At 59.7% G+C, this 14,927-nt stretch overlaps 4 protein-coding genes across 4 annotated transcripts; all 4 read left to right on the plus strand.

Moving 5' to 3' along the window:
- Positions 1–393: 393 nt before the first annotated feature.
- Positions 394–1,719, plus strand: LINJ_11_1170 (conserved hypothetical protein; the record flags this gene model as incomplete). Its single annotated transcript, XM_001463879.1, has 1 exon — positions 394–1,719. One exon carries the CDS (start codon positions 394–396, stop codon positions 1,717–1,719), a length of 1,326 nt encoding a protein of 441 aa, XP_001463916.1.
- Positions 1,720–4,181: 2,462 nt separating this feature from the next.
- LINJ_11_1180 (putative 40S ribosomal protein S15A) lies at positions 4,182–4,574 on the plus strand (the record flags this gene model as incomplete). Its single annotated transcript, XM_001463880.1, has 1 exon — positions 4,182–4,574. The coding sequence occupies one exon, from the start codon at positions 4,182–4,184 to the stop codon at positions 4,572–4,574; it is 393 nt and encodes a 130-aa protein (XP_001463917.1).
- A 1,911-nt stretch (positions 4,575–6,485) lies between these two features.
- LINJ_11_1190 (conserved hypothetical protein) lies at positions 6,486–8,564 on the plus strand (the record flags this gene model as incomplete). Its single annotated transcript, XM_001463881.1, has 1 exon — positions 6,486–8,564. The coding sequence occupies one exon, from the start codon at positions 6,486–6,488 to the stop codon at positions 8,562–8,564; it is 2,079 nt and encodes a 692-aa protein (XP_001463918.1).
- Positions 8,565–9,898: 1,334 nt separating this feature from the next.
- LINJ_11_1200 (Cyclin A/CDK2-associated protein) lies at positions 9,899–10,450 on the plus strand (the record flags this gene model as incomplete). Its single annotated transcript, XM_001463882.1, has 1 exon — positions 9,899–10,450. The coding sequence occupies one exon, from the start codon at positions 9,899–9,901 to the stop codon at positions 10,448–10,450; it is 552 nt and encodes a 183-aa protein (XP_001463919.1).
- Positions 10,451–14,927: the final 4,477 nt, after the last annotated feature.

Genomic DNA, 14,927 nt, shown 5'->3' on the forward strand with positions numbered 1-14,927 from the left:
ACGCGCGAGAGGACGAAGGCCCTAACCGGAAACGTCCTCCCGGCTGCGACCGAACACCAAGCGAAAGGCGAAAGCGGGGCGATCGAAAGCAGCCGAAGCGGAACGAAGTCGCTACAAGCGGGGCGCAGACGTGTGCGCGCCGCTGTTTCTCTCTGTTTCCGGCTTTCTGTTGCTGCTGCTGCTGCTGCTGTGAGCATACCGCCCCCAAAACGCCAACACGAGACACACAGACGGACAGGCAGGTGTCTGTCAGTGTGTGTGTGTACGTGTACGTGTGGAGGTCCGCACGAGCGTTCGCAGACTTGAAGGGCATTTGTTGTATTTGTATGTCTCCCTTGACACGCCGCGTGGGACGGGCAGTTTTCGCCTTCTTGGTTCTCGGGTTTCTCCTTGATGCTTCTCGGCTCGCGTCTTGCTGGCGCGCCGGCAGGCGTCTCGGCCACCGCGTTGTTGCACTCCTGTGCGCCAGCCACGCCGGCGTGCCGGCTGCTCTCCATACGTCGTAACGGCGCACCAACCTTCTCGTCGATCGCGTGCGGCCATGGTGTCCGTGGCGGCCGCTGCAGTAGCGGAATGGTGGTGGCGCTCCACGTGCAGCAGCGTCGCATTAGCTGGAATCCACTTAAGTGGGGACGCACGGACGTGGGGCGGTCGACGAACCCGCAGCTGGAGGAGGAACTGCCGGAGATCTTCGCCGCTCAGCCGATAGAGGTGGACGACTACATCTGCCCAGATAAAAGTCTGTTCGAGCGTCTGGAAGACTTCTGGGACTGGGCCGTGAGCTTCCTGCAACCTGTGGAGAAGCAGGTGGAGATCATGCGCAGCCTGCGCCACGATGGGTTCATGTCGTTCGACCTCGGTGGCTGGGGCCACGTCTTCTTCTTCTACGGCCTGTGCATGCGTGTGCTGACGCTGATTCCGTCCCTCTACAGCCACCGAAACTCGCTGCGCATGGCCCACATCGGCCCGCAGATATCGGAGATCACCAACAATCAGAACAAGGCCAAAAATGACCGCACCTTATCGTCGGCGGAAAAGCGTGTCATCAAGGACGGCTACAACCGCATGAAGTACGCGCTGTGCAAGAAGCACAACTGCTCGCAGTGGAAGAGCTTCCTGACAACGTTCACCACGCCCATCACCATGTCGGCTTTTCTGTCCATTCGTCGCCTGGCGATGTACGAGACGGATCTCGAGATGGCGCCGTTCCTATGGGTGAAGGACTTGACGATGCCGGACCCGACCTACGCGCTGCCGGCCATCTGCGCCGGCATGTTCCTGCTCAATTTCGAGATGAACCAGCGCATGCAGCGTGGCGGCCGCAGCGCCAGCGGTTTGTACGTGCGGTGGGTCGTGCGTGCGTCGTCTGTCGTCGGTATCTACTTTTTCGCTGGGCAGCCGTCAGCCATGTTCGCCTACTGGATTGGACTGTCAACGGCCGGCTTACTGCAGCCGATCCTCCTGCGCTGGCAGCCCTTCCGTGACTTCTTCCAGTTCCCGGATCCTCCCCAGGCTGCAAAGTCGAACATCATTTCCGAGATCAAGGGACCATCGCTGTATGAGCGCCTCTTCGCAACTCAGGAGGAGAAGACTCGATTGGAGGCGCAGCGCAAGGCAGACCGCATCAAGAACAGCGCCGCACGCATCGAGACGGTGGACGACTATGAGGTTGTCTTTGACGACGACGTGAAGGAAAAGCCGTCGGGGAATCGCAGATGATGCGCGAGACCTTGTCGTGTGTGGGTTCTATAAGGCTGGAGGATGGGTGAGAGGCTGGTGGGCACACGTCACCTGCCCGCAATACGGCGCACACATACGTGAGCGCCCACAAACACGCCGCTTTTCGTCGTCTGCGCTGCTCTTCCCTCGCTCGCATCGCCCACGTCTTCTCTTTTCGCGTGTGCACGGCTGCGTGCACGTGACTCGCCCGGTTATCACAACTCGTGACAACACGGGCGTTAACAATCAAGGTAATGCACACGCACACCCACACACTCACTCCCCGGTTTGGAGAGCCGGCGGGCCCAGAGGACGAGGTTTGCCGCGAGGAGGGGCGGTCAGCTCAGCTTGAATCCTTGCTCTGCATTCGTTTGCGGGTGCGTGAATCTAGAGCACAGGGCACTCCGTCCGTCCGGCCGGCTGTCCCTGTGACCATACGCCGCACCTCTTTCGGTACTCGGCTTTGTCGGCCGACCCTCACACATGAGCTCCTTCTCTCCATGACCATCGTTGCTGCCCCTCTCCCCCCACCTCTTCCCTCTACAAGCGGACACACCCCAATACAACGCGAGCGATCGTCTCCGGGTTCAGGCAAGTCGCTCAGACGTGCGGGGAGCTGTGCTCGACGCGTGTGGGTTGCTCCTCAGGAGACGCACCAGGAAGCGAAAAACTTCTCTATAAAGGCGGCGTTCAACTCTCCGGTGACACGACGGTGTGCCGCCTTGATCCCCTCTGGCCTTTTTGGAGACCAAGGAGACACCCGGTATGCCAAGCGGGCAGATGCACCAACCGCGGCGGCGGCCGCGTGGTGGCGCCGCTTGAGCTGAGCAGCTCACATGGAAGAGCGACAAGTGGCAGCGAGGAGACGGCACGAGCGCAACTTCACAGGCAGAGTGCGAAGGAAACATGTGCAGGCGGCCGCGCCTCCTCCGCCTCGCGGGACACTAGCCCACACGGACGCGCATCCCATCCTCTCAAGGGAGGTCAAGGGACAACCTCCTCCATAAGTGGCGGCTGTAGGATCGCTTTCAAAAAAAAAAGATCATCATACACCGCAAAACGCATCGGCGCCGCCTTTGTGCGCCGCCCTCCAGCTCTACTGCTGCTTGCGCACCTCTGACGTCGTCTTCACTGCCGTCGGTGCGGCTGCATCGCATGCTCCAGGCAAACTTCAACGGCCACGTGGGGTCATTGCACGAGACGCTCCTTGACGTTTTTTCTTCCATCGCCGAGCCCTGCCAGCTGCTGCGACCCTCTCCCCGGGACATTTCACCTTGTTCGACACCCTACTGCTGCTTCGGCAGCGTGGCGAAGACATGAAACGAGTTGGGTGTCGGCCATGTCCTGCACGAGAGTCGTGACGGATGCACTGACATCACATAGGGCACCGTTCCCGAGCCGCACGACGCTCTTGCGACCAACTCATCATTTAGCGGCAGTCGCCCTGGCCCTTGGCGAAGTTCTTCGCGACGCAGTCGCCTCTGAAGCTGTGGTCCTTTGCTGCATCCTACTGCATTGCCTGGAAGCCGCAGAACAAGGAGCCGGTACGAACCTAGTTCACGCCCCGCCCCCGTCGCGGCCGTGCGTGGACTTCACGCCTTGATGAAGAGGCGTGGCGTGACAGTGATGGATCGACGACCCGATTCGCAGTGGCCCAGAAAGCGAGCCCCAGGCGGTGGCCGTGCTAGCGGTCGTGGTGATGACCGTCTGTGCGCGCACCGTCGCTCGCTCTGCTTCGATGGAGTGCACTTTCTGCAGCGCGTTGCCGAAGAGGAGGAATGACATTGTACGCGCCGGCACACGTTTCGTTGCTCTCGTCGCAGTCGCGATGCATGCTGTCCATCCCCCCTCCTCCCCCGCACTACGCGGAGTGCAGTCGTGCTGGACACAGCGCGCAAAAGAAGGCCGCCACGGACGGCGATGGGCGTCGGTGCAGATGGAGGTGCTCTTCTCTTTCGATGCTCGGGGGTTGTGCATCTCTGTCACGGCGTCGTCATCTGCGCGATCAGCTCTGCCGAGGGAATCTCCGACCGAAATCGTAAGGAAGGGAAAGAGCGGGCACTAAACCACCGCTTTTCCACGTTTCGTGAAGGAGCCTCAACCCGCTCCATCTCTCTCTCTGCGTGTGTGTGTGTGTCTTTCTCTCTCAGGCAGCTGCGGATGCTCTGCCTGCGCCCACATGATAGATGCGGGTCCCGTCGCACACCACAAGCACACGCATCATCATGCGTGCAACCCTTCTCCCCATCTTCTCGCCCCCCTTTTCTTCCGTCTTGTTTGGCTTTCCGCTTTTGGTGGCGTTGCTGGCTTGGCGCGCCGCTGAGCGCGCGACGCCACAACACTCTTCATTCTCCACCCACATCTATTGTGATCTTCGGCTTCTTCCGACCCTCCCTCCCGTCTGCCTCTGTGTACGGCACACAGCTCCGCTCCGCCGCATTCGCGTTTTTGCACGGGCTAAGATGACGATGATGAGCGTTCTCGCGAACGCGCTTCGCACCATTGCGAGCGCGGAGCGCCGTGGCAAGCGCCAGGTGCTCATCCGCCCCTCCTCCAAGGTGGTGGTGAAGTTCCTGCAGGTGATGCAGAAGCACGGCTACATTGGCGAGTTCGAGATCATCGATGACCATCGCGCTGGCAAGATCGTCGTGAACCTGAACGGCCGCCTGAACAAGTGCGGTGCCATCTGCCCGCGCTTCGACTGCGCCACCACCGACTACGAGAAGTGGATGAAGAACATCCTGCCCTCCCGTCAGTTCGGCTTCGTGGTGCTGACGACCTCGCTCGGCATCATGGACCACGAGGAGGCCCGCTCCCGCAATACCGGTGGTAAGGTGCTCGGCTTCTTCTACTAAGCAGCATTAGGGTGCCGCATCATCGCTGTCGTTCCGTAGCGAAGAGACCCAGCAACCCCCCAATGCCACACGCTCGCAGATTCCCCTCTGACAGAGTGGGATGCGCGTATATTTCACGTACGCGTACGTGTGCCTTCTCGTCTTCTCTGGGGAGTAGCCCCGTACGTGCGATGCGTCTGTGGGTGGAGGCGCACGCAACGGAGCGAGGCGTTGCGGTGCTTTACGGCGGTTTGCTTGCTTTTTGTTTTCCAGTGATTTCGTTTATTTTGTGGTCTCGTCGCCTCGCCGAGACGAACGCGATGGAGGCGGGCGACAGGATTGCGCAGGGAAGGGCCGAGGGCTGAAGAAAAGATGCAAGGGCTCCCGCTGCCTCGTCCGTCTCTTCCAGCCTTTCCGCGTATGCGTGTCCCACTTCTCAGCTCGCCCGTCCTATGTCTGTCCGTCTGGCTGTCTTAATCGGTGCCTCAACGTACCTACGCGAACAAGAAACGAGGATCCGAGAGCTGCGTTATTCCCACATACGCCGCGAGCCCATGACCCGAAACGAGTGCGGGGCAGCACCCGTTGGCACCCGGAGAGATGTGAAGGTGTGGGTGGTGGTGGTGGTGGTGCGAGGGCAAGGGAGAGCGTGAAGCGGAACCCAGCCGGCCGCAAACGAAGAGGTGGCGCTTGGGAACCAGCTGAGAGACTCTCTCTCTCTGTTAACTTCATCCTGCGCAGGTGTGCGAACGCCGCGGCGCGAACAGCGGCGTTGGCAGGAGAGGCAGCAACAGTGCTGCCCATCAATACACGGGGTGCGTCCTCCTTCCTTCATGTCCTGCAGACGGAAAGAGACAGGGATAAGGACGCTTCTTGTCGCCCTTTGCCCATGACGCAGACCGGCCCCACCCCCTTCTCTTCCTTTTTTCATGACGCCCGCACACATCTTCGACGGCCATGTCTATACCTTAGCTCTTCTTGCTCCCCTCTCCGTTGTGCGTCTCTCCTTGCGGTGCGCGTGCCTGTTATCACCATCGCCTCCTTTGCCGCCCCACAACGCATGCCCGCCGCTGTTCTCCGGCTCTTCACATACGGTGTGGGGGTTCACACCCATACGTATTGACATCACACACTCGTGCCGAACACCGCCTTGCCGCCATGGATAATGTCCAGTGCTGCGCGTCAACTCGGCGCTGCACTGATTCTCCCTTTCACCTCTCACGCCTTTACCTCCGCAGCTCCCGCCTCTGCGCGCGCGCCTTGTGCTGCGACTCTCCCCCTCCGCGTGCTATTCCGTGATCTTGCGTCTTTGTCTGCCTGATTCTCTTGCTCGCTCCGTACTTTGTGGACATCTTGACGTTTTATCCGGCTGAGCGGCGTGATTGTAATCCTTGCCTCGCACCACACATACGCACACACACACACACACACACACGTTTAGTTGCCCCCCCCTCTTCCTCCCGCTCCCGCTCCTTGTTTTTTTGTCTCTCTCGGTAGGCGGGTGTGTGTGCCTTCTATTTTTGTTTTCTGCCTGCCTTGCCAGGTGCGCCACCATACGTGTAGCGCGCTGTGTGTGCGGGTCTTCTTCTCCTCTGCAGCTGAGCGCGCACGCCCTCCTTATCCCTGCTAGCTCTCTTCACACAGCAACGCGCCTCTCCCTACCCTCAAAAAGAAAACACACACACAGACAAACCTACAGTCGAACACCTGTTTTATTTTCATCGCCGTGTGGTGTGTGTACCGACGTACACAGTCGAGGCACCTCCTCTCGTTTTCTTTTCGGGTGCCCATCACAGCCTCATCGCGCGAGTAGCGTACACGCGTCTGTGTGCGTGCGTCGGCTTGCCAGTCAGAAAGCCGGCGCTTCACGTCTCCTCTCCAAACTACACAAGTACACGTACCGGCGTGAGGACGTACGCTGTTTTTGCGGCCATGGCGAAGGTGCAGGTGGAGTTTCTGGCGCAGCGCCTCATGTTGACGCTGGCGGAGGAGAATAAAACATCGGAGCGGACCTTCTCCAGGGGCGTTGACCTGACATGGGTGCACCACAAGGCGCTAATCTACGCCGCCGTCATCTTCGCCGTCATCTGCTGCTTCGTTTCGTTCAGCGACCTGCGCGAGCACCTGTCGCGGTTCGACTACCCAAAGCTGCAGGTGTTGGAGATGCGTATCATCATGATGATCCCGATCTACGCCTTCTTCTCCGCCCTGTCGCTGCTCTTCCATAAGTGGCGCTTCTTCTTCGAGACGGTGCGCGACACGTACGAGAGCTTCGTCCTGTACATCTTCTTCATGCTCATGGTGTCGTACTGCGGCGGCGAGGGGCAGCTTCTGCGGTCTCTCAAGAGGAAGCGTTACAAGGGCATGCACCCGTTCCCGATGTGCTACCTGCCATCCTTCCCGCTCGACACAGACTTTTACCTGCGCTGCAAGCGCTGGGTGCTGCAGTGTGCGCTGATGAAGCCCCTCGTCTCCTTCATTGCCATGATCTGCCACCCCCTCGGCATCTACAAAGAGGGCAGCTTCAGGCTCAATAATGTGTACACGTACACCTCCATTGTCATGAACATCAGCCTCACAATGGCGTTGTACTACCTCGTGCTGTTCGAGATTGAATGCAAGAAGGAGATGTACTACGCCAAGACGTTCTTGAAGTTCCTCTGCATCAAGTCTATCATTTTCTTCAGCTACTGGCAGACTGTCTTTGTGAATCTCGCCTCATCGGCCGGCGTCATCTACCTTGGAGCGCATGAGGAGGAGATCGAGGCCACGGGCGCCGTTATTCAGGATCTACTCATGTGCTTCGAGCTGCTGCCGGTAGCCTTCTTGCATCGTGCCGCTTTTGGCCGCAGAAAGCTGGATGATGAGATGGCCTGTGTCCCGGTGTACATGAAGGATAACAACACCGGCGACCTGCGCTCCAACGTGGACACGGCGCTGAACGTGAACGACATCATCGACGACACTTTCGGAACCATCTTCTTCCGCAAAGGCAAGCTGATTGACCAGGAGAATGGCGGCGAGAGCGACGATGAAGAGATAACCTACGGCGAAGGGGCTGGCAAGGCGGACGACAGCGGTGAGGGCGCCTCGCGGGGTCCGAGTGCCGGTGCGGGATTCAACAGTGCCGACGGTAGGCTGGCATTCATGGGCAACGCTGACGCTCTCGCGCGCGACCCTACACTGGAGGAGCTCGTTCGCCACGCCATCGTGACGGACTACGGCATCCGCGTGGACGGCGTGCTCCATTACGACGCGGACAGCGATCGCGAGGAGCGAAATCAAGACATGAACTTCGCTGACACGGACGTCATCCTTCGCCGCTCCAAGCACGAGGTGGCGGCGCAGGACGTGCGGGTTGACACAGACCTTCTCCGCTCGCACCAGGTACCCCAGGGCGGCGCGACCCCGCAGATTTACTGCGTCGTGTGCGGCCGTTTCGATCGCGATATGGTGCGCCGGCGCAACGGGTACAAGTGCAAGGAGTGCGTCGGCTCGAAGAGTCAGTCACTGCTGCGTCGCCGCCAGCAGGAGGTGATGGAAGACGACGCGGTCGGGCCAGGACACACAGATGTTGTGGTGGCGGCGATGAATGCAACAACGAACGCTTCCAGCGATGTCGTCGATAACCAATGGCAGTTCTCGCCCGCTGTTGCGTCGACCATGTCGCACCATGGCGCGGCGGTCGTAAGCGACGATGACGAGGATGCATCGTACGTGCAGCCAATGCCTACAGAGGCGGACGCGGACCTCGTCGGTGTGACGCGTCTGCCTCAGGACACTACCGTGTCGGCACTCCCCGGCGCCACCGCTTTGGTGGAGGGCTTTGCCAGCCTTCAGCAGGTGCTGCGCGTCACCTTTCATGGCGATGATACGAAGCCCACCGCGTTTCGGACCTCGGCTGCGCCTCCGTCGCAGGGGGGAGCTCTACCGGCTGCCGCGTCGAAGGGACCTCCTGCGGCGGTGACGGCACCGTCTCCAGCCGGGCCGGACAACTTCAATGGTGATTAGACGCGTGCACAGTTCCAATACGCACCCAAGCGCAAGTTGGTGGCAGGGACATCAACATTACCCTCCAACGGGGGCCTTTGTAAGCACGCATACATATGTTTGTGCTTGGCTCGGTGTTGCCGTCGTTCTGGATCGACTACCTGTCTTCGATCTCTTCTACCTTCGATCCGTCCCCTCGGTGCGTCTGTGCTTCGGACTCTGCAGATGGAGACGCTGATGTCGACTTCGCTTATTGGCGGTCCCGTTCGCGTTTTTCCTTTGATCTCTTCCGCCTCCGCGGTGTGGTCCATCGCTGGCGTGCTGGATGAGAAGCAGCGAGCACGGCTTGCAGGACTGGACGAGAAACACCACAGAAAGGGGAAGCGTGCAAACAAAGAGACTTCATCCGGCGCAACAGCGGAACGCAAGCGCGTTGGTATGACGGCGCAGTGCTTGAGAGTGGCCGTGGAAAGGCCGCGCCGGTTGCAGGCATCCACGGGGGCGTGTCTTGTCTGAGAAGCCTCGGACAAAATCCACGTCGATGGCTGCAAATGGCTTCGTTTGAGGCGTTGCGGCACTGTCGCGCTCTTGCTCGCTGTTGGCACATGGGCGAGGGTGCTACCTTTCCTCGACCCCCATCTCTCCATGTGCCCCTACTCATGATTGGCCAATCTCGCCATGGCCCGCTCTTCTTTCTCGGCGGAAACGCAGCATGCACGAGCCCGCACTCTCCCTCATGGTGGCTGCACTTCAGTGCTTCGCTTCTCCGATCTGCTCATTTCCTTGTCCTCCATTTTCCCTTCGCAAACTCAACCCTCTGCGCGCTTGCACGCAAAACGTACGGACGGACGGCACATCCCCCTTCCCTCCACCCCTCACTCACTCACCACCACCACACCACTCGCCCCCTTCCCCCCTGGATCATAAGAAAACCGCCCAAATATCTTCCGTATATCTTTGATTCCCTGTGCGGCTTTTTTTTTGCGATTGTTTTTGTGTTGTCTGTGTGTGTTTGTGTGCGCCACCCACACGGGGAGCCGAACAGAGGACACGGCGAGCAGCGGCAGCAGCTGCGGAGCTCCGCTCGCACACAAGCAAGCGAAGGAAGGGGTGCAGTGTGTGCAGGTGCGCGGGTGTGACCAGTGTTGACCGACAGAGGGCGCGTGGTGCGAACCGAAAACGCATGCCACGCACAGCACGCCAGCGTTACGCGTCCGTTTAGGTCTCCCTGTCTCTTCCTCTCCCCTTACTCGCTTACTCGTTGCCATCTTTGCTGTTGACACTTTTGGGCTTTCGATTTCGCTCCAGCGCGCGCTCTCTCCGTCTTTCTCGCGCTGTGCCACGCACGCCGCAAGATGCCGGTGGAGATCTCAAACAGCGACGATGTGGACTTCTCGCAGTACTGCGTGCTGCAGAGCAATGACCATCCACCTGTAGAGTTCAAGGTGTCGCGCGAGTCGGCCAAGATGTCGGGGCTGCTCAGGGACATGCTGGAAGACCAGGAGGGCAACGAGGCGATCATCCCCATTCCGAACGTGTCAGGGCAGACGCTCCGGCTCGTGCTAGAGTACATGGAGTATCACTGCGGCAACCCAGCGCAGCCCATCGAGAAGCCCCTGAAGACGACGATTGAGTCACTCGTGTGCGAGTGGGACAGCAACTTCCTCTTCAATCAGCTCCTCAAGAACCACGACGAGAAGCAGCACGAGGTGCTCATCGACGTCATCATGGCAGCGAACTTTTTGAACGTGCGCGACTTGCTCGATTTGACGTGCGCCTGCGTTGCAAGCATGATCCGTGGCAAGACGGCGGAGCAGATTCGCGAGCTGTTCAACATCGAGAACGACTTCACACCTGAGGAGGAGGAGAAGATTCGCGAGGAGAACCGCTGGTGCGAGGAGTCGTAGAATCGACAAGTGAAGCTGATCGCGTAACGTGCGCCTGCATGCACTTTAGTGTCTATCTGAGTATGTGTGCGTGCTTTTTCCGCTGCCTCCGTCTGCGCTTTCTCTCGTCCCTTCCTTCGACACCAGTTGCACAGTAGTGTCTGCTCTCGCTAACCCTCGCCATCCCCTCTTTCTGTGTCTTCGTGACACCAGTGAAGTGCTGGCGTGTGTGTGCGTGCGCGCTCTTCTTGTATCTGTTCTGCATGACCTTCACCGAGGGCACAGCGCGAAAAAAAAAGACGGGGGACCCACCCACACACGCCAACACTGACACTGACACGTGCACGCGTATGCAAAGAGAGGAAGAGAGGCACGATACGTAAGCGGACTGCGTTGTTGCGTCCGACTCATGCGTGCTCGTGGGGTGTGCACTGGTCGAAGGATTCGGCTCATTGTGGGGTGTCACTCCCTGGTGATGCATGGCCGTGACACTCTCATAGAGGGAAATCAAGCGGGGCCGAAAGGCCGGACCGATACGAAGGAGCCGGAGGCCTTTTCTTTTCGCGTTGGGGGTGGGGGAGTGCGTGGAGTGAGAGAGACGTGAGGTGTGCCCGTTGATACGCAGCTGATCACCGCTCTCGGCCTGGATATGTTTTCTGCTTGCCCCCACCGCACCCCATCCCAGCCGCCTCTTCCTTGAATGCACTGCGTACCTCGTTGCAGCTGTCCCTTTGGCTGGCTGATTTCTGGGCTCTTTCTTGTATGAGTCGTCGTTGTGTGCTTGGGTGTACGTGTGCACTTGTGTGGGGTCCGTCTGGCTGGCTCGCTGCCTGAGTTTTGCTTCCACGCGTGTGAGCGTGAGTGGGATGGTGGCGATTCGGTGCCCTGCTCGCCTTCCTCAGCCATCTCTCTCTTGCGTATGCATGTGTGCGTGTATGTGTGTATGTGTGTATTGTGTATGCGTGTGCGTGTATTGTGTGTGAGCTTGTGTGTGTCTCGGCTTTTCCTTCTATTTTCCAGTTTTGTTTTTCTTCATCCTTTGTTCTTCCCCTTTTCCTTGTCCTCTTAGTCTTGCGCGGTGGCGGTACCGGGTGTCGCGGCGGAGAGGTGCTGTCTACTTGCTGTTGTGACTGTTGTTGGGTGCCGTGGCGGAGGGAGGTGTGTGCAGATGCGCATGGGGAGAGGCGTGCAGGCGAGTAGCATTGCACGCGCACCTCTTGTGGTGGTCGTGGTGCACGCCACCATGACCGGCATCGCCATTGGCTGAGTGTTCCCTTCGTCTCTCTCTCTTGCTTCTTTTCCTCTATTCTCACGAGTGGGGTAGAGGGGACGGGTTGCCCTGTGCACGCCTGCCGGGTAACATCTTGCCATGACATTGCCCGCGAAAGCCACACACACACACACACACACACACACAGGCATGCCTGAAGGCACAGCGACCAGCTTCCCTCTTCGTGTCGCAGAGAGTGAGGGGGCGAGGAAGGCATGTGATGCGCGACGCACAAATGTCCTTCGCCACCAGCGATGATGACGGCCGTGCCGCAACGAGCGCCGTTTTTCCTCCTGGCGCTCTCAGCGACTTCAGTAATTCGCATCAGCCCTCCCTGCAAAGCCCTCTTTACCACCTCCCATACATTTGTCTATCTATATATATATGGATGCGTGTGTGCGCGCGCGCATGGACAGGGTCGGCCACGAGCTCCGTCTTCCTCTGCTACAGTCGTTCTGGCTGTCGCCATTGCCGTGATGCTCTCTCAGCCCTTCCCCACCACTGCCTCTCGCACGCCTTGAATGGGCTGCGGCGGAGGCGACGGTTCGACCTTCGGACGAGGAGCGGAGGACTTCCCCTTCGCATCATGGCGCTATGCGGGTCAGGGAAGCCCCCTCGCAGCGGGTTTCGACAAGGCATGTGGTGCGCACTTCACCGCACCCAGCGCGGACGGACGGGCGTGCACGGGTGATGAGCGATGAAGGAAAAGGTGCGCAAGGAAAAGAGGAGGAGAAGAGGGCACTGAGCGGTCTGTCGGCGTCCTCGAACGCGACGGAACGGACGGCACGTCGCACGCATCATGAGCAGACACGCAGACGCGCGGCCACACGCGGACACCCAGGTGCGACATGCGTGCAGACGAGCCGAGACGAGTTTTTTTTCATCTTTTTTCTTCCGTCTTTTCGTGCCTTCAACGCCTCTTTTCTCCGGATCAGTAAACGCCGATGCGCCAACACAGCACACAGAAGAACGAAGTAGGAACGCGCATGGGAGGGCGAGCGAGCGAGACAACGTCCCCCCTCCTCCTTCCGCAGGGAGAGGGAGGATCGCGCCTCGCCTTCTTGTTCTTCTGTTGACGGAGCAGCTCATCTCCACGAGAATGCGTGTGCGTGGACATCTTTTCACCACTCGCTTTCTCGACACGTGGAGCCTACCCTGCGCTTCGCTTCCTCTTCGCGGCTCGATGGAGCGCGCTCTGCGCAGGAGGCGGTGGATCTGAGGGCAGAGATGGGCTGGCGGCGGGCGAGGTGGGCGAGGGCACCGCCCGTTGCGTGCACCCCTCACCGCCCCAACTGCCTACGTCTCCTTTCTGTCTGCAGCAAGCATATGCAGAGACCTGCAGCTCCGTCTTTCCCGTCTCGACAGCACGGCCACCTTTCTTGCTACACCCTTTCTTCCTCCCCGACTCTTTCTCTGCTCTCTGCCCACTGACATCCCGCCTTCTTCTATCTGGCGCCGCGCGCCGCGTTCGCGACTCTCCGCCGTTGGCGCATCACACATCCCTCGCCTCCTTCTCCGTCATGCTTTCGCACACCCCCACCGCCAACGCTTGGCATTCTCACGGCATTATTGGCGCAACACACACATGCACACACAGCCTCTTGAGGGAACACACCGTCGTACGTCCGCTTCAGACTGGCTCTCTCTCTTCCGCACCGCCCTCACGTGCGAGTAGGTAGTTGGTATCCTGCCACCCACTTGATCGCGCTGGGGGGTAGCACAGCGTTAAACAGAGCTGACGGCTGTCCATGGTGGTCGGCGTCGTGCATACGCACAGCAGAACGTTTTTCCTCACTTGTGCCGTCGCAGCCGCCCCCTACCCCTCGCTCCCTCCCTCCCTCCCCCCGCTGCCCTGCAGCCCTCTCCGTCTGGTAATCCTCGCGCCGCTGCTTTTCTTTTATTGTTTGCGATTTTTCCCTCGTGCTTCTACCAAACCATTTGCAAGGTAGCGGGCGTACTGACGGGTGCCACCACCGTCCCCGTTTTGCGGCGAAGAGACTCTGTGAAGCACCCTCCGCCCTTGCCCGTCTCTTCTTGTTTTGCTCCGCCCTGCAAGCACGACAACATATTTGACCGATTACCCCTCCACGAGGCGTTGGTGCCTGTGCGCTGCTGCTGGTCAAATCCGTTCTATATTTGGGCCGCCCCTTTACTTTTTCGCGTCTGTGTCGAGTGCAGGCTTGTCGGCTGCGTCAGCGCGAGGAGGGGTCTGCCGTTGCGTCTGCTTTGTGCTGCATTTCTTTTTCTCCGCTGCCCCCCTCCCCCTCCCCAAAGAAAACCAAGCAAATCCACGCTGCCTTTCGTGCTTTCTTCTGGCTCTCGTTTCTTCATCCCCGTCTTCTCGTGACACGTCGTGTTTGGCTGTTGCCGGCCTGGGGAACGCGGTGCAGCCAAGACACTCTCTCGCCCACTCGATGCGTGTTTGCATTGGCGACTCACTCTTGCCGGCCCTCTCTTCCCTTCGCCCGCATTTTGATTGACGGACTGCGGTGTGTCAGCGAGAGGTTTTGCGACGGAGCGAGTCTTTCGCTCTTCGGCCCCTCGCTTTCGGCTCCTCGTGAGTGTGTAGCTGTGACGTCCCGTGTGCGTGCACGTGTGTGTGTGCGCGCGCGTGTGAGCCGCCTCCCGCCGTCTTCCCTTCAGTCTGAGGTGCGGAGAAGAAGAACACAACCTCGACGTGTGACACCGCTCCATTCCGAGGCACGAAGGCAGAGGAGTAGCACAGCGGAGGCCAGCGCCCGCACGGACAAGCAGCGCTGCTACCGTCCACTGCGGACGCGCACACTGGCTCGCCTGCGCGCAGCACTACCCTAGACCGTCGTCACCTGCGGAGACGCAGCCTCTTTCTCCATCTCCGAAAAAGCGGCCGGCGGTGCAACGTCGCTTGAGACGCAGAGCGAGCAGATCGATACGCCTCCTCGCGTAGTGCAAGCGCGATCAGGATCTTCTCTGTTCCGGGTGAGTGTGTGCCCGTCGGCAGAGCTGGAGCCGTATAAGCTCCAGCATATTTCTCGCCACGCACCGAGAGACGTGCAGGGTGCGTTGAGCGGCGTCCCCGAAGAGGACGAGGCACGCAGCAGAGCCAGACAAAACTTCGGCGCTGTAACAGTGACGCATCCGCCGGAAGGGAAGCGAGAGAAGAGGAGGCGGTGCATCGACGCGAGAGGGACTACACATCTGTAATCGGCGACACGGCAAGGTGGTGGGGGTGGCTATTGTGAAGCAGAC

This window comes from Leishmania infantum, chromosome 11 (assembly GCF_000002875.2).
Source record: "Leishmania infantum JPCM5 genome chromosome 11".
Classification (NCBI taxonomy): Eukaryota; Euglenozoa; class Kinetoplastea; order Trypanosomatida; family Trypanosomatidae; genus Leishmania; species Leishmania infantum.